The sequence below is a fragment of the Aotus nancymaae genome, unplaced genomic scaffold, assembly GCF_030222135.1.
Source record: "Aotus nancymaae isolate 86718 unplaced genomic scaffold, 86718_ANA_hifiasm-v0.15.2.pri h1tg000099l, whole genome shotgun sequence".
NCBI lineage: Eukaryota > Metazoa > Chordata > Mammalia > Primates > Aotidae > Aotus > Aotus nancymaae.
The window spans coordinates 8,966,416-8,985,789 of NW_026988514.1; the positions used below are offsets into that span (position 1 = coordinate 8,966,416).

Here is a 19,374-nt window from a genome sequence, read left to right on the forward strand (position 1 = left end):
GGTAGCTTCTCTTACAATCATTTTTCATCTTTTAACCAGGAAGGGAGGGACCCTGACAGTGAGCTCAGCACACAAAGTCAGAGTCTGGGCAGAGGCCAGAAGTCAACATCCATCCTGCAGACACCTGCAGCAGGGTTGAGTCCTTGGCCTCTAGACTGAGTTCTGTGGTTCCGTGGCTCTGTGACCACTCATTATCAGATGGCTTTGTAGTTCCCACTGGTGCCTCGTCAAGGGAAAGCTTCATCCCCTCGACAGGGTACACATGTGCAGCCCTGATTAGAGAGTGCCTTGATCACGCTTCGTCAGTGCTTCTCAAGTGAAACGCAGGCTGCACCATGTTAGGTACGGGGATAGTTCTGCAAAATGACTGGCTAAAATGCAGAGGCCTGACCTCATATTGGCTGGTTTGTTTTCAAGTACCTATCTTAATTAAGGGCAGGAAAACACAAACAGAATATTTCTACCTGACTTTTGTACAGAAAAATGTACAAATCTCCTAGCCTCCTTTTATTTTTTATTTTTTTATTTTTTTGGAAAAGGCCTTTTTTTTCTTCTTTTTTCTTTTCTTTTCTTCTTTTTTTTTTTTTATTGCATAAACTGCTCCCCTAATCGAATTCCCCAGCCTGTATCCCATCCTGGGGAAGCTGTGAGTCTCCTCCCACTTGCCCCCCAGCTGTATCTGCACCAGCAGAGTGGCCACTCCCTCCCCAGTCCCCACATCTTGACACAGAGTAGCTGGTATTATTCTTGATCCATTGAGCGTTTATTGCCTTGTGTGCCTGTGGGTATGCCACAATCCTTCCCATGAGATGTGGAGCTTCCTGGGAAAAAAGAGCACCTGCTTTTTGTCTCCATTTTCCAGGGCCTGGCCCACAGCAAGGGGAGGTTGTGGAGTAGCAGAAAGTATTCATCATTGTGTGTGCCTGGATGGGGGTCTGCAGTGCCACTGTTTTTGCCCCACTGGTGAAGAGAGAGGGGGCCTAAGCTGCACCCCTGTGCATGGGCCACAGCAGCTGTGCTGTGTTGAGAACTGCTCCCTGGAGGGCTGCAATCTTGGGGTCTTGCAACGACTTTTCTCTGGCTCACACTCTGATCTTATACTTCTGTTGTCCTATGTGTCAACTATAAAAAAGGTTGCCACCCTGCTTGCAGGAAAGTGTCTGGAATGCTGATCTAAGATTTGGCCAGGTACAGTGGCTCATGCCTGTAATCTCAGCACTTTGGGAGATCAAGGCTGGTGGATCACCTGAGGTCAGGAGTTTCAGACCAGCCTGCTCAACATGGTGAAACCCCATCTCTGCTAAAATACAAAAATTAGCCAGGCATGGAGTGCGCCTATAATCCCAAGGCAACAGAGTGAGACTCCATATCCAAAAAAAAAAAAACACTAAGGAAAAGCCCTACCACACCCACCCCAGCTCACTCAATCCTGCCCTCTTTGGGATCATTTCCAATGCCAGCTGCTTCCAGAAGCCTCTCCTTGCCCCTCCCTGCCTCCTAGAGCTCCACCCTTGCTTGTGCCTCCTTGTGGGTCTGCACACACCTGCCTCCCCACCGCCAAGAAGGCTCCGGAGGGGATTCCTGGCTGCATTCCCTTGAAGACTAATACCTCTCTCCAAGTCAGGAAGGCCTTACCCTCAAGAACTCCAGCTCAGCATCTTCTCCCCAGAGTGCAGAGCTGAGCCGGTGCATCTCTGAGACTTCGACTTGGACCCGGAGAGCAGTCATCCTTTCTATCAGACTTGCTGGGATGTAATCTTCAACATGAAAGTATGGCTTACTCTCCACCTGCTGGAAGTAAGATGCAGAGGGGGAGGGCACAATCACGACACTGTCCGGGGGAACTCTGAGCAGAATGAAAACATTATCTGTAGTCACAATTCCAGGAGGGCTCCAGAGAAAGAGCCTTCCTCAAGGTGCCCACCTGGGATATTATTTTCCACTACATTAGAAACATGGCCAAACCCTTGGACACAAACAGAAAGGAGAGAGTAAAGGAGCTATTTTTGAGCCCCTTTTTTATGCTAGGTAGTTCACAGAACACGTAAGACTCTTACGATTCTCACAGAAATACTCTGAAGATGGCATTGTCATGGCCATTGCCAAGACAAGCAAGGAGAGAGATCATTTAACAGGGCGAAGCTCACACCACTTGGAAGTGATAGAAACAAGATTTGTTCACCCCAAACCCTCACACTTTCCAAGATACCACACTTTACCAAAAGGCACAGCAAAACCCTGGCCCTAAAACTCCATGTATTTTTTTTTAATTCATTTAACATTTCTGTCTACATGCACTCCCAGCGCACTGTCTCTTCTCACCAGGGAGGTCTTAGCTTTGGCATCATTGCTGCTGCACAACAAGGTGTTCAATGGGTAGCCCCCTAAAAAAGGGGAGACTGGATACCCCCAGCCCTTCATCAAGTGTGTTCTTTGGGAGACTGAGGCTGCATCCCCCTAGGAGAGGATGTAAGCTCGAATCACTCACTGCTTGATGTTGAGTTCCCTGAACACAGCCTTTGGGGCAGAAAGAAGTATGCAGAAGTCCATGCAGGAGTGATCTTGGGGTCCACTGTATAGGAGGAATGCAGGACAAGGCAGAGGGAGAAGCTGACCCTACCTTTGTATTTTCAGATCTATGTGCCCTGGTCTCAGGATGCCCTTGCCAGCCTAACCCTGGGCAAGCCACTTCCCTCCAGTTGAGGGCAGTTACTCATGAGGAAGGCAGATGGGAGCTGGGAGAATCTGGCCTTCTTGGGGCTAGGGGTGAATGAGTTGGCCTGATGGGAGGATCTGATGGGAATAGCACAGGGTCCACCACCTCCCACACTCCTGATGTGGCACAGGTCTGTCCTCATGTAGCCATGGACCAAGAATGCTCAGGTTGGTGCTGGCCAATGCTGGTTTTGGGTTCAGCTCCATCACAAATGGAAAGACACTGCTTAACAGTCTAGTGCATAAAAAAGTATTTAGAATGCTATTAGAATGTCCAAATACCAGAACACTAGCAACACCATGTTGGTGAGGATGTGGAACAAAGGAACTCTCAATCATTGTTGGTGGGATTGCAAAATGGTACAGCCGTTTTAGAAGACAGTTTGGTGTGTGTGTTTTTTACAAAACTAAACATATGCTTACCATACAATCGAGCGATCGTACTCCTTCGTAATTACCAAAAGGAGTTGAAAACATGTCCACACAAAAACCTGCACACATAATTTTATAGCAGCCTTATTCATAATTGTCAAAACTTGGAAGCAAATGGTGTCCCTCAGTGGGTGAATGGATAAATAAACTGGTACATGCAGACAATGAAATACTGTTCAGTGCTAAAAAGAAATGAGCTATCAAGCCATGAAAAGACATGGAAGAGCCTGAAATGCATATTACTAGATGAAATAAGTAGGTCTGAAAAGGCTACATGCTGTATGATCCTAACTATATGATATTCTGAAAAAAACAAAACTATGGAAGTATAAAAAGATCACAGGTTTAGAGGGAGGAAGAGATAAATAAGTGGAGCACAGAGGATTTGGGGGGCCATGAAACTACTCTGTATGAGGCTTTCACATCCAACTTGCACAACCAACTAAATCAGAGTCCAGGAGCCAGGAAGAAAATGAACTTGGGGCACATAGCACCTACTCCAAGAATTAAATTTTTCCATAAGCCCAACTGCTGAAAGGACCTGCTGGGACTCTAAGACTTGTTTTGCCTCCCACTGTCACTCACCAATCAGAGCTTTCAGTTCCCAAAACCTTCCCAAGTGCTGATGAGTTTTTTTTCAAACTAACATTTTTATTCCTAATAAAAATTCCAACCTTCTCTTTGTTCTTTAGACACACCAAAGACCACCCAGTCTGTGATTATACCCCAAACTGCAATTCTTGCTTCCCAACTAAATTGTTTTAAATTTAGAGATTCATCTCCTTGTTTTATTTGACTTCAGCAATAGCATGATGGTGGATACATGTCTTTATACATATGTCAAAACACATAGAATGTACAAAATCAAGAGTGAACCTCTGTTTAAACTATGAGCTCTCAGTGATAATGGTGTGTCAATGTAGGTTCATTGATTGTAACAAATATACCTTCTGGTACAGGATTTTCATGGTGTCTGTGGGAGAAAGCTGTGCATGTAGAGGAACGGGGATATATGAAAAATCCCTGTATTTTCAATTCAAATTTGCTGTGAATCTAAAACTGCCCCAAACATTAAAGTCTATTAAAACATTTTTAGAAAAGCATTTAGGATCTTTGACCCAGGATTTTATTGGTAGGAATACATCCAGGAGAAAAAGTCCAGATGGAACTGAAAAAGCTTTGGGGTCAAGTACGTTTATTTTTATGGCATTTATAAAATAGAGGTGGTTCACTCCTATAATCCTAGCACTTTGGAAGTCTGAGGCTGGTGGATCACCTGAGGTCAAGTGTTTGAGACCAGCCTGACCAACATGGAGAAATCCTGTCTCCACTAAAAATATAAAATTAGCCAGTCATGGTGGCAGGCGCCTGTAATCCCAGCTACTCAGGAGGCTGAGGCAGGAGAATTACTTAAACCTGGGATGCAGAGGTTGCAGTGACCTGAGATCGCACCATTGCACTTCAGCCTGGGCAACAAAAGCAAAACTCCATCTCAAAACACATGCACGCACACACACACACACACAAACAGAAAAATCAGATGCAATTTAAATGATGATAATAGTAGTTATCACTTATGTGGTGCCACCACTAGGTGAATGCCCCATAATACAAGAATGAAGAAGTGAAGGAAGACTGTGAAGGCATAACAGGCTGCCACTCCAGAGGATCACTAGGAAGGCCACTGGAGGACACGTACCATTGAGTGAGAAGAATGCAAATCGAACATGATGAAGTTCACAACTGTATAAAAACCCCTGCATGTGATCAAGGCAGGGAGAGAATGTATCCAGAGGGAAGTTGTTCTGCTGTGATGATGTGATTAAGGAGATTTATTTTTACACTAAATTGTCTTTGTCTCCCTTTTTAAAATGCAAATGTAATCATGTTGCTTCCTTGCTTAAAATTCTTCAGGGGCTCCCAATCTTTCACAACAGTAGTTTCCAAATTATTTTTTTCAGCACCAGAACCATTTATCAAGCAAAATATAAGCCCCTTAGGCGGGCACAGTAAGCCTTCCCGGATACAACAGGTGGCCCCCACCCAGCCTCATAGCCATTAAAGCTCAGGCAATGGGCAGGCCAGACTCCTCCTCTTGCCCACTCAATGACACAGAGAGGGGCTCTCCTCTCTGAGGACTCACTCAAGGCCCTTTGTAATGCCCATTGCAGCACCTGGCATATAGCAAAGCAATGTGAAGTGAGCCCTGGTTGTGCTCTTTCTAGTTTACCTAACCTCACAGAGTTACATCTTTCCCAATGGCAAATGTAAATACCACCGACTTTTCAGGGTTGATGTAAGAATTCAATGGTGCCAAGCACAGGGTGCGCCTCCCATAAATTAGAACGGAGTGAGTGGTTGTGTGAATGAATGGATTTGTGTAAACCTGTTGCCCTTTACATATGTGAGAAAGGGAAAAGGTCTGCCTTTAGGGGTCACACGGGGGCAGCAGAAAGAACCTCAGAAATGTCCCCAGGGCACCAAACAGGTTGAGGCTTGGCAGGATCTGGGAACGGGGGAGCAGGAGGAGGAGAATGAGATAACACTGAGGCAGAAGCAGGGTGAGATCAGTCAGAAACGGGACGGGCATAGGGAAGCACCAGAATGGAGTGTTGGTGCTGGTCCATTTTATGTGTCAACTTGACTGGGCCATGGGGTGCCCAGATATTTGGTTAAATATTCTGGGTGTGACTGTGAGGGTGTTTTTGGACACAATTGACATTTAAATCCATAGACTGAGTAAAGCAGATGGCCTTCCCTAATGTGAGTGGGCCTCATCTAATCCGTTGAAGGACTGAATTAAACAAAAAGGCTGGACCTCCTATAGAGAAGCAGCTCCTTTCTGCCTGTCTTCACAGCGGGATGTAGTTCTTCTCTTGCCTTTGGGCTCAGGCTTGGACTGGAACTGCACCACTGGCCATCCCAGGTTTCTAGCTTGCTAACTGCATAGCTTGAGGCTTCTCAGCCTACATAACCACATGAGCCAATACCTTCTAATACATCTCTAGACAGATAGACAGACAGACAGAAAGGCATGTAGATGATAGATAGATAGATAGACAGATAGATAATAGATACATAGATGATATATGGATAGGTACATACATAAATGATAGGTACATATGTAGGTAGACAGATAGATGACTGACAGATAGATAGATAGATAGATAGATAGATAGATAGATAGATAGATAGATAGATATCCTATTAGTTCTGTTTCTCTAGAGAACCCAGACTGTTATAGGCTCATAGAGACAGGTCTGGGCCCCTGGAGCCCTGGGCCAAGAGACTCCACTGGACTGACTCTAGTCCCGAGTAAGAGACTATTACTCAGACTCCCACCTGCCTCCAGTGGATCTGGCCTGCAGTCCCCAACAACTCTAAGCACTAGAGTTAAACTCAGGTTTGATATCCTGTATCTGAATCCACAGACTGAGGGGTGGCTGTTGCGTCATTTTATATTAGAGCACTATAATGCTGGAGGAGGGAGAAGGAAAGCTTGCAAACAGCAATTGCTACATACCAGGTACTACGCATGCATTGCCATCTTCTACTTTTAAACAGCAGCTTTGCAAGAGATTGACAATTATTTTCCATTTTGCAGATGAAAAAGCCAAGGCTCAGAGAGAAAACATGCCAAGGCTATATAGCTGCTGAACCAGAGGCCACAGCAAGAATGTCAGCTGATTCACTGGGACACTCCTGGCTTAGAGCACCCTCCTCCCATGACTCCCCAGTGTACCACCACAAGGACAAGAAGCTGGCCTAGCCATGAAGAGGGCCCCAGGCCTGGGAACCGAGGGCAGGAAAGAATTCAAGGGTAAGTAGTGACAGGGCTGGAAGCTTGTCAAAAGGGCAGGGAAGAGATTAAGGGGGTCAGGCCAGCTCTAAGACACTGCCTCCCTGGGGCAGTGTCAGGGGTAGAAAGTGAAGTCCCAGTCCCCATGGACCAGGGTAGGCCCAAGAGAGAGGACAGATGGGAATTGAACTACCATTCCCTGACAAGCCAGCTGCTGAGGTTCCAATGGATGACTGCTCTATCTGCAGTGTCTTCCAGTCCAGGAGTCTCAAATTCATTCATTCACAGCTTTCGCTCAGACTCCCTGTGCTTCAAGCACCACGTTGGTGCTGGGGAAATGGCTACACAAAACAGACAAAAACCCCTTACCCTCAGATATTTTTTATGCTAATTGGAGAGAAAGATAATAAGACTGAACAATAAAATGAATTCATCATGCCACATGGTGATAAATACTGTGAACAAAAACCCAGCAGGGTGAGGGAATACACAGGGACTTTGAAGACTCCAGGACACAGCAGCACCTTCTGAAGCTATACTGGGAGGAACACAAGACAATGTTGGGAGAGTCTGAGAGGTGTTTTTCAAAGTGCAGTCTGTGACCCACTAGTGAGCTATGAATTAATTTAGAGGCTCATAATCAGCATTTTTAAAACTACTGAAAATGTAATAGGAGATATCAATGTGCATTGCATATAGAAAGAATGCACCTTATTTCCTCAGGTTTTTGCTTCAGTTCTGTTGTATATATGTGTGTGCATGTTGGGTTTTAATGTCCATTTATCATGGGCTATGGCAAAAAATGTTTTAAAACCACTGTTCTCAAAGAACTGTTTTAACTGTTGGGCTTGTCCCTGCTCTAAAGCCAAGGCATGCAAGTTATAACCGAGGTCACTCACACCCTTTCCTCTCTGGCCCACACACCCTATGAGGAATAAGACCCAGACCTCTATGAAGGTGTCCATACCCAGTGGTGGCTACTGCTTCTCCTTCTCAGACACAGGGTGTATTAATCTACTAGTGTTGCCATAACAAATACCAACTAGGGGGCTTAAACAATAGAAATTTATTTTCTCATAGTTCTGGAGGCTGGAAGTCCAAGACCAAGGCGTCTGCAGGTTTGGTTTCTCCCAGGGCCTCTCTCCTTGGCTTGCAGATGGCCCCCTTCTCCCTGTGTCCTCACATGGCCTTTCCCCTGTATTTATGCCTCCCTGGTGTTTCTTTGTGTGTCCAAATTTCCTCTTTTTATAAGGACATCAGTTAGATTGGATTAGAGCCCATCCTAACAGCTTCATCTCAAATTAATCACCTCTTTAAAGGCCCTAACTCCAAATACAGTCACCTTTTAAAGTACTTGGTAATTAGGGGTTCTACATATGAATTTGTGGGCTCAAGACTCAGCCCATAACACAAGGCCAGACCCCGATGATGTAGCAAACTAGAATTTTAGGTAAACATGGCTCCTCTGTTCACCAACAATGTAGCATCTCTAATCAATAAGTGCCCAATGGTGGTGGACCTGTATTTCTGGGCACATGGAACTATTTGCCTTCTTTTTGGAAATGGGAAACTATCTCTCCTCCCTCTCAATCTATGCACTTTGCAGTGTGAGCTCCATCCCTGCCTCCTGGGGTGACTATCAGGTTAGACTCAAGTCTAACCAATCAAAGCATGACATCTCCCTGCACAGTGATTGGCTTCAGGTGGGCACATGACCCTATCAGCACCAGTGGAACAGAAACCCAGGATTTCCATGGCATTTCCAAGGAGGGGACTCTCTCTCTTGTGCAGGGCTGGACACTGGAGAGTGAAATTGGAAAGCCACAAAAGGCAAATCTGACAGAGGAGAGCACAACTCAGAGACACAAGAAGCCCAAGTCCTGCTGACATCATGTGAGTTCCTATCACCCAAGCTCCAAGGTATGAGTGATTGGGCTGGAGGCTTGTCACAGGGATGCAGGGAGGTTGAGAAAGAATCAGAACCCTTCAGTTTTGCAAGCCAATAAATGACATGTTTTATTCAAGCCAGCCTGAGCTTGATTTTCTATCACTTGTAATCAACAGAATGCTGTCTAGTCACCTGTGCTGGCCAAGGGCATGGGAGGATGCTAAAAAGAACCCAAAGGGTACAGGAGGGTTTCCACCCACTTGTGAGGCCAGGAAAGCTAGGGGGTTGTGGTTGGCCTTGAAAGGTATGTAAGATTGAGACAGATGTGCAGACATTATGGGAAAGAACATTAAAAGGCCCAAGGACATGCCAGTTCTTAGGATCTCAAGGATTTAAAGGTCCTTTTGAAGATTTCTGGGGTAGAACAGGGGGGAGGGTAAACATTTCATTTCTTTTTTTCTTTTTCTTTTTGGCTGTGTATTCCTCCTTCACTCAGCCCTCTTGAAGAAGACCATCTTTTCTCCAAGCTAAGCATTTCCCAGTGACACCCAGCTTTTGTCACATGACAGTGGTGAATGCTCTCCAAGATAAAGCCCAGTGTGCTGGCTGGGAGGTCACCAGGTGAGAAATTGGTGGAAACTCTCCCTCCCTTCCTCCTTCCTCTCTGTTCCTACTGATGCATCCAGAGATGGACTTCACATTCAGATGCCACATTACACTGCTGGGTCACACTTCTCAGTCTCTGTTGAGGTCTGTTCCCAAGCCTTTCCCTTCATCCAGAACATGGGCAGGGGATGGGGGAAGGGCTTCATAAATGCTGAAAGCAAAATTACACTGCTCTCTCTAACAGCTCAAGTGGTTGGTTTCTCCTTCCTGCCTGTGTCCCCATTTTAAATCCTAATTAGGTAGGTAAATACATTAGCATAATCCTTCCCTAGTAACAGGCATGTGAAAATTAAATAACTAGTTAACTCTATTAACACTCTAGAGGACTATCATAGGCAGTTAAATCAAAGAAACTCACATATGATTCCGCTGCAGGGGCAAGGGCTTGGCCAACAAGATTAGAATTGCCATTTGAGAAGAGTGTTTCCCAGAAGAATCAGCATTGGCCTTGGAGTAACACAACTGGGCTCAAATTTAGACTTTACAATGTAGTAGCCACATGAACTTCAGATCACTCTTCTAGAAAATTGAGTGATAATATCAACTCTGTGATATTATCACACCAACTTGCAATGTTGCTGTAAGAGCTAAGTGAGTTAACACGAATCAAAAATATCTAGGTAAATGCCAGGTACATAGTAATCTTTTAATAAAGGTTGGCTATTACTATGCAAAGTAAGACTAAGCAAAAAGAACAAATCTAGAGACATCACATTACCCAAATTCAAACCATACTATAAGGCCACAGTCACCAGAACAGCATGGTACTGCTATAAAAATAGGCATATAGACCAATGGAACAAAATAAAGAACCCAGAAATAAAGCCAAATACTTACAGTCAATTGATCTTTGACAAAGCAAACAAAAACATAAAGTGGGGAAAGGACACCCTATTCAACAAACGGTGCTGGGATAATTGACTGGCCAAATAAAGAAGAACGAAACTGGATCCTTATCTCTCACCTTATACAAAATCAACTCAAGATGGATCAAAGACTTAAGTCTAAAACCTGAAACCATAAAAATTAAAGAAGATAACATCAGAAAAACCCTTCCAGACACTGGCTTAGGCAAAGACTTTGTGACCAAGAACCCAAAAGCAAATGTGACAAATACAAAGATAAATAGATGGGTCTAAATTAAACTAAAAAGCTTCTGCACAGCAAAAGAAACAATCAGCAGAATAACACACAACCCACAGAATGGGAGAAAATCTTCGCAATCTATACATCCAACAAAGGACTAATATCCAGAATCTGTAAAGAACTCAAATCAGCAAGAAAAAGCAATTTCATCAAAAATTAAAGACATGAATAGACAATTCTCAAAAGAAGATATACAAATGGTCAACATATGAAAAAATGCTACACATCACTAAAGATCAAGGAAATGCAAATCAAAACTGCAATGTGATACCACCTCACTCCTGCAAGAATGGCCAAATTAAAAAATCAGAAAATAATAGATGTTGGCATGGATGTGGTGAAAAGGGAACAGTTTTACACTGCCGTTGAGAATATAAATGAATACATCCACTGTGGAAATCAATATGGAGATTTCTTAAAGAACTAAAGGTAGAACTACCATTTGACCCAGCAATCCCACTACTGGGTGTCTACCCAGAGGAAAAGAAGTCATTATACACGAAAAGATACTTGCACATGCATGTTTATAGCAGCACAATTCCCAGTTGCAAAAATATAGAATGAGCCCAACAGCTGGTTAATCAATAAGTGGATAAACAAATTGTGGTGTGTATATATATGTGTGTGTGTATATACATCACTGTTACATATATATATACACACACACATACATATATCTATCCGTGTGTATATATATATGTGTGTGTGTGTGTGTGTGTGTATACTCCGATCTAACTAGTAAAGGCTAACAATATTCAAAGCAGAGTCTCCACATTACTAACACATGCCCTCAATCTGTAACTGTTTTTCCAGTGACCCCACCCGAAAGCCCCAGGTGTTTACCCCTACCTCCTTAGGGTAATTGCCAAATTCAGCCTGCAAGGCAAGGACCCCCAGCTGCAGCAGCATCTCTTCACTGCAATACAGCCTCTCCTCCAGGATGTCTTTCCGAAGCTGCAGGTAAAACTGGTGCCTTGTCAGGCTGTGCCTGGAAAAGTAGGAGGAATAGAGGGAACTGGATTGCTAAGGGAAAGGGAGAACACTAGCAGCAGTGGGTTTTCTCAGTGCGGGAAGCTGGGAAAGTAGGGAAGACGAGATGCAACCCAGTAGAATTCAGAGGCAATGCCAGCAAGACAAGTGTGGTCTCCTCGGTCTACACCATGCCTTCTAGTTCAAGGCCACTTTATGCCAGTCACTTCACACGAACTTACAGAGGTATGTCTTGCTCTGGTTCAAATTAGAAAGCTAACAATTAGTTTGGCAGTGTTTCAAATGAAATAAAGAAGCAGCGATCAAACTGCAAACCCCTGTCTGTGTCCTCCAAACCTCATAACTGGGCTGCTGAGTTGTGTGTTGGGGGTGAGAGGGCATTTTGGGGGTCACAGAGAGAGAATTTTGGTTTTGAGTGGAGTATATCTAAAACAAAAGTGCATGTTCTCATTTTGACCAGGGCCTGCATCAAAAAACTGATTTTCCCCCTTTGTTCTATCTTGATCAGAATCCAATCAACAGAAAACCAACCACAATAGCTATTGCTATTTGTATGTAATTTATAGTTTGCAAAGCACTTGTCGATCCATTACCTCTCATCAGCCTAGGCATACATAAATCCCTGAAGGAACAAATGAATAGGTTTGCAGCACTCACTGGAGCAGCCCATAGTGGCTGACAAAGAACTTTATCCTCAGGAAGAGTATAAAGGTATTCGTGGAGGTCTTCTGAGGCTGCTCTCTCCAGCCTTCAGGTGCTATTTTGCACAATCTGGTTTCATTGTCCAGGAAAAAGAACTCTTTGCCTGAAATGGAAATAGAGCATGTGTAGAGGGAGAAGCAGTAAGGAATGCACCATCCCTCAGACTCACAGCCCTGAGCCCTACTCAGAAGGTCACACAGAGCAGGTGAGTGCCGGAGAGAGTGTGAGGCAAGTCTCTGTGCACCTGGTACCGAGGAAACTTTGTTGGGGTTGTGAGGGGCCAAGAAGGAGCAAAGAGGAGAGGGTCAAGTAAGAAAAACTCAGCACTGAGAGGAGAAAATATTGTGTAGAATTGTCTACATGTGAGGGGATCAGGATGGCCACCTGACTGGGAGGTGCCAGGTAGGAGATAAGGGGATTGTGAGTGCAGGTGCGCTCACAAGCCAAGCACACTGGTTTCATTTAGATTGCATTTAATATATCAATAACAATACAATTCCTAAAGACATCTTTATTCACACCTTACAAAAGGTTGAACAAATATCAGTTGATCACATCAAAGCATATAACAATTGTTCTTCTTATTTGGGAGAGGGATCCTTAGGAGGGTTGATGAGAACTATGGAGATAAGAACACGCTCACCAGCCCCACTTGGTACATAGAATAAACATACAAGTTTGTGAGCTTCTCCTACTGGAAATGGGAAAATAGAGGAACACTGAGATATGATACCTAAGCCAGATGGGCTGAGAGAGACAGGATTTCGCCAGAAGGTCAGCGTGATCCCAACTCAGCCTCCTCACGGTGGTTAAAGAGATCTAGCTGTGGCAAAGTAATATCTGCAGTATTGGTGTGAAAGTTATCAATACCAAAATGAGGTCACTTATGTCTAAACCTAATAAAGTGCAGCCAAAAGGCCATGAAGGAGGGACACTCATGCATATGCCTATACCAAAAAATCCACAGGAAATGTTTTCCATACTGCAGCTTGCTACATGAGTCACACAAGGATAGCCAGCAGCACAAGGACACCTAGCCACACAAGGACAGCTGGCCGCTCACATGAGAACACTTGCCTGACACTGTCTCCACTAATGAACTGATGTCAACTCCTGCAATAAGCCCCTGGAACCAATCATCTTTCTGTTTCAAAACAATTCACATGTACTTCTCTCTTGTGTCTTTAAAAGCTTCCCCTTCCCCCAGCCTCCTGGGATGAGCCTGTAGACCTCTAGAACATGCATATCCCACGCTGAAATCTCCTGCTAATTCCTGAATAAACTCTTTGTTTGGAAACCCTCTCTCTCTTTGTTGCTATTTTAGGTTAGCAAAACCTGGTGGCAGAGAAGAGGGATCCAAAAAGGACAAGCCTTTTCCTGTATCAGTGACTGCAGGACCGTGTGCAGGACCCACTGGAGCCCATTGTGCTCTCTGCTTCCGGGAATCATCTTTCTGCTGGTGCTAAGTTCTGTCTTGGATTCGAGCACCCTTGTTTTGGCTGAGCTCTGACTTGATTTGAGAGCTGGTTTTACAGGTCGGAAGGACATGGTCCTTCTTCTGAGCATTCTTGGTTTCACTTCTATAGGGGTTTGGCATCCTTTCTCATAAGTACTCTTTCGGTGTTGGTTGGTTGTGCACAGAATTTAAATTGGCATCACAGAGACTTTTCAAACAATTCACCCCATGAATTTTTAAACTTATGGGCAAATTGTACAAAAGATAATTTAGCGCTCCAATGGCCATCTGGAGATCATTCGAACTGCCCAAGCTTGTTTTTTCCTTAGAATTAAAATTAGAAGACTGCAGTTATAAGGTCAGTTTGAATGGGACACATAATTCAGTTGGCATCTTGAGGCTTCAAAACACATTCAGGACTCTAAAATGCCTTAATGCAAATATCTCAAAACTAGCTGAGACTCATTTCACTCCAGAACCTTCCCTTCCCTACCTGCAATTCCTCCTCCTCTTTGTCTTCCTCTAGCTGAACTCCTCTTTTTTCCAAACTGCTCGGCTTCTAATCCGACTGTTCTCTCCACGGCCACCAACTCAGCTTTTAATATGTGAATATTCTAGGGAAGTGCTAGATGGGTGGAATAAAGATGTTCAAATATGCTATTTGGGCCTATCAGTTGTTTCAGTTCAGGCAAGTTTAAGTGCACTTTTAAGGGGAGCAGGTGCAAATTGGCCACTTTGAGCTTTGTGTTATTTCTTTCTTTTTTTTTTTTTGAATGGAATCTAACTCTGTCGCCCAAGTTGGAGTGCAGTGGCATGATCTTGGCTCACTGCAGCCTCTGTCTCCTAAGCTCAAGAGATTCTCCTGCCTCAGCCTCCCAAGTAGCTGGGACTAAGGCGCGTGCCCCCATGCCCAGCCAATGTTTTGTATTTTTAGTAAATATGAGGTTCCACCGTGTTAACCAGGATGGTCTTGATCTCCTGCCCTCATGATCCACCTGCCTCAGCCTCCCAAAGTGCTGGGATTACAGGCGTGAGCCACCATGCCCAGCCATTTATTTCTTAAAGATGAAATTCCCACGTGATAGTCATTCTCCCTCTCCTGGAAGGAAAGGCAACATCCTTATCTTGAAGGACAAGAAGTTGAGACAGAGAATACTGTACAGACCTTGTTGGAATAAATCTGATCTTTTAAGCCGCCTTATAATTTAGGTCTATTTTCACAATTAACTGTTCTTTGTCCAACCCAGTAACTAATTTGTTGGGGTCTTCATCTTCTTAAGGGGGCTCCCATGCCATATGAAACATTTATTATGCTTTTCTCCTGTTGATCTTTCTTATGTTAGTTTACTTCTCAGACAGAGCTGAAGCCTGCGAGAATAGAGGATAGAAGTGGAAATTTTCCACCCTTACAGTTTCTGGCAATGAGGATGGGACCCTAACAGGCTGGACACCCCACTCACTCCAGAACATCTGGATGCGATGCAGACAGGCCTGAAAAAAGCCAGAGAAAAGTGGGGATTCTTTCCAACGCTAGCTCTCCCAAATATCTATGTGGAGTGCCTGGCTAAAGGAAGAAGGTAAAATTCTTTTCTTGTCCCTCCTTTTCTAAATTTGAATTGGCAGAAGAAAAACATTTGTTAAGATGTTCTCTGAATTGTGACTCTTGTGAATTTGGTTCTAGGTTCTAACGGAAATCCCTTCTTTTTTTTTTTAATCTCTGTCTTCTGTGATTACCACAAGGATAAAAGTTACAGTAAGACTCTCCTTTCATCTTTTTATGTCTCAAGAGATACCAGTGAGGTATCTTCTCTGGTCTGCACCAGCCTGTGGTGGAGATTGTCAGGCTTGCATCAGATGGCTAGCCAGCTGGCTAGGAGTCTGAAACATTAAGCATCTCCTGGCCCCAGAGTGCCAGCTCCCAGGCGAATTTGTCTCAATTGTTTCAACCTCCATTACCTTGTTAATAATGAAGTTCTTTGTTTTTTATCTTTAGGAGAAATGTTGGACCTCCAGTGATACTGCATTTTTCACATTCTCTTTGTGGCATCCATGTATAAGCCATAAAAAGCTTATTGGTTTGAGTCACAATTTAAGTGGATATGCCTTTAGATATTTGGACTTTTTTTCTTTTTACTTTTGTAACTGAAAGTATTTTTTAGAGAGCTCTCATCCTAAACAACTGTCCTATCGGTACCTGTGAGAAGATTTGGCTTGAAAACAGAAAATAAGCACTTTTATAAATTAACTGTTTTCTCAGAAAACTAGAACTAACCTAAATATCTTTCAAGTTCAGATGATCTGGTATAATTTTTGGTAAATATAGCTTGTTTAAATTTGCTGGTTTATTTAAAACAGGTATGTGTGGGGCCTTGTCAACATTAAACATAATACAGACATACAGTTTCTTCTATCTGTATGTATTAAGCAAAAGCTTATGTGTAAGATGGTAAAATTATAAATGTAACCCAAGAATAAAACATCCAGCAAAAATAAATTGCTAGATGTGTGACAAATGTGACAATGAAAAAAGAGAGCTTAAAAAAAAAAAACATGTGTTTTAACTTTTAGGTTCTTTGCTTCTGTGGCTTTTTTTAATTACTTGCCTGATTTACTAACAATAAAAATAACTTAAGATAATGACTACATTTGTTTAATGTCTGATGGTGTTTTCATAAACAATTCCAACATAATTGTTAAAACCAAAGGTGAATTAATAAATGTAAATGTAAATGAAATAGATTATAAATAAGCTTTTCAACAATAATCATATATTATAAGATATACCTATCAAAATGGTTTACAAAATCTTTTTGGTTACTTAAAACCTTGAAGTTATAGTAAGTTAAATGAAATGATGAACATTCATTTAATAGACCATTTCCAAATAAGATATAATGCTGAAGCATTAGTTGTTGAACATAAGTTTAAGTTTATGTACTTTTGGCTTCTCATTGCAGAGGAACAAAAGATATTTGGGTCTGTTAATTAAAATACTGTATGCTTCACTGAAAAAATGTGCTATAAGGAAGTATGTATGTCTAGATGTTATAAAATAATGTTTTCGCAAATTTGTAAAGGGCAGTTTATGATTGCTTACATTCTAGTTTTCTGGTTTTCACTAGAAATTAAAATTACCAAGAGTTTTTAAATTCCAATTACTATATGTAATTCTGTATACAAAGTGTACAAAAAAGTAAGATATGTTTAGGTGAGAAAAGTTATAAGGAAGACATGATAATGTATTTTTACCTGTTGTTTAAAAAAAGTAATTTTGTGTAGTTGGAGGTTAGTCAAGGATTGTTTCAAAATGAATAAAGAAAAAAGTGTTATCAATAAAACTGAATAAGAACATTATAAATGGTTTGAGAAAATTGCAAAAGTTTTATGAAAGATAAATCTTATAAAAGGAATTTTTATGTGCTCAAGATAATTAAAATTAGAAGAAAATTATTTATTTATGTTTTTCTAAAACTTGAGCCTTAATATCAAAAGCATACTTGTGCAAAACCATTATTTTGTCTTTTCTGTTATTATAATAAAGTTATATTGGAGTATTAGCCTCTGCTCTTAATATTAATATAAAATTTTTTCCTGGGCCTAGAAAACAGATTTTGTGTTTATTGTACTCTGTGCTGTGTTTTATTAGGTCTTTCATTACTTTAAAAAGTGAGTCTTCTCAATATTAAAAGAGCTAAGTTTTGACTGTTATATATTGGCCTCTTGAAGACTTTTAATTATCACTCTGGTTAAATGAATGACAGTTATTTCACAGTGACCTGTGATTCTGTTTTGATCACGGGTTTTAAGCCTTTTGACAGTTTTGACAACTTCCCAAAATCAAATTCTAAATTAAGTCTTTCTGACCTTGAATTTACTTTGGGATTTTCCAGCTGGGTCCTTGAAAGCAACAAAGGATGTGTCCCTTACCTTATAAAAGAGACATTAAACTAATCAAGTTTATTCAATATGTTAAAATGCATAGGAAACATTGTCCAATAATAAGTGGGAATAAATCTTTAAGTTATATTTACAAATAGAGTTTTGATATAAATGTTCCTAAAATTGTACAAAATTGTTAGAACTCTGATATTTCTTAGTATAACATTTGGTTATTATGTTAAAATGATATGTGCTATAGAAATAACCAAATTTTCTTTGTCCATTGCTGGTTATAATAAACTCTCCTCAGATTTTTAACCATGGCCATTCTAAATCTTTGTCATCCATGGAATGCTATGGTTTTGATTCTTTTCTAAAAGCATTTGTAATTATTTACAGTCCAAAAATTGCTTTTTCTTCCAGGAGGTTTACAGAAAAGATGGAAAGAATTCTGACAAGTTGCAGGTTTCTGATAACTTCAAGATCAAACCATCAGACTAAGGAAAAATGTCCAGGATGCTAATGAAGAAACTGAGTTTGTGAAACTGCTCACCAAAATCAACCAGAATAAGAGTTAATGACATGCGGCTGAATGAACTGATGAAAAAGAATAATGAGTTTTTATAATTTTTACTTGAAATTTCACTGGTTCTTTAAATGTTTTGTTTTCTAGGTTTAAGGAAACTTTTTCCTTGTACATTATCTATAGTTTACAACAATATAATAAAGTATACTCTTGTGAACAAAATTAAAATATTTGCTTTTCCTCCCTACCTGATCTAACCAGAATTCTAAAACTATCCGTAAGTATTCTTATTTTTATGATAATATAGTTATTTACATAAGTTCAACAAAAACATGTTCTCTTTATAATGGGATACAATATTTAAAATTGGTTATATTACTAAGGCTTTGACTTGGATGTCATATTTGAAAATGCACATAAAGTTACTTCAGCCAAGCTGAGATTTGTCTTGATTTGGCCTCCTTGCCTTGAGAGACTTTAAATCTCCAGGCTGAGATTCTTATCAAAGTTCTAGCAGAACAAGCTTCAAAGGAGCCTACATTGTCAATCACGATTCTTGAGGCACTTACGTAAATAATTAGGCCAAACTTGATGAGGCTAAACTTACTTAGTAAACAAATTTGTCTTACCATGATTATCTTTAGTAAAAATGAGGATAACTTTGGAAAAGAAATTACGCTTCTGAAGGAAGGTGAAAACTGTATTACACCTGTTATTTGACTATAGCCCTGTTCATTGCTTTTGTGTGTTTCTAATCTACGTGATGACTGAACTGGACCCTGAATTCTACTTGTTTCCTCCAATATCTGGCTACGGCTCTTCAGCTAAGAACAAGAACTGCTCTGTTCTTAAAGCCCTATAAACTGAAGCTGGACAACTCAATGTAAAATTCTAGGAACAAGTCTCCTGCCTGATGTGTGGGCTACACAGAGTTCATCAAAATGCCCATTGCTGGTCTAGTGCTTCAAAATGACAACCAACACCTATGAAACAGAACGATGAACTCCAGACATACTTAGCCTCAGAGCCACTCCTTCCAAACCTCCGTGTTGCTTAAATAAAGCTGAAGGAGGTTTTGACATCAGCTCCTACTTGCTGGTCATTTCCCTTCAACGTGGGACTAGAATAACGAGGACAGATCCATCCCAGCACTGAGGAACAATCAAAACATAACC

General features: G+C 41.7%; 1 protein-coding gene across 1 annotated transcript in view; it reads right to left on the bottom strand.

Moving 5' to 3' along the window:
* The window catches only part of FRMPD2 (FERM and PDZ domain containing 2), a 126,593-nt gene that overhangs the window by 64,680 nt on the left and 42,539 nt on the right, over positions 1-19,374 (bottom strand). The window contains exons 11-13 of the mRNA XM_021676254.2: positions 12,294-12,441; positions 11,496-11,634; positions 1,636-1,791 (exon numbers count right to left, since the gene is read on the bottom strand). Coding sequence (XP_021531929.2) covers positions 1,636-1,791; positions 11,496-11,634; positions 12,294-12,441 — 443 coding nt within the window. The remainder of the gene's footprint in view (positions 1-1,635; positions 1,792-11,495; positions 11,635-12,293; positions 12,442-19,374) is intronic.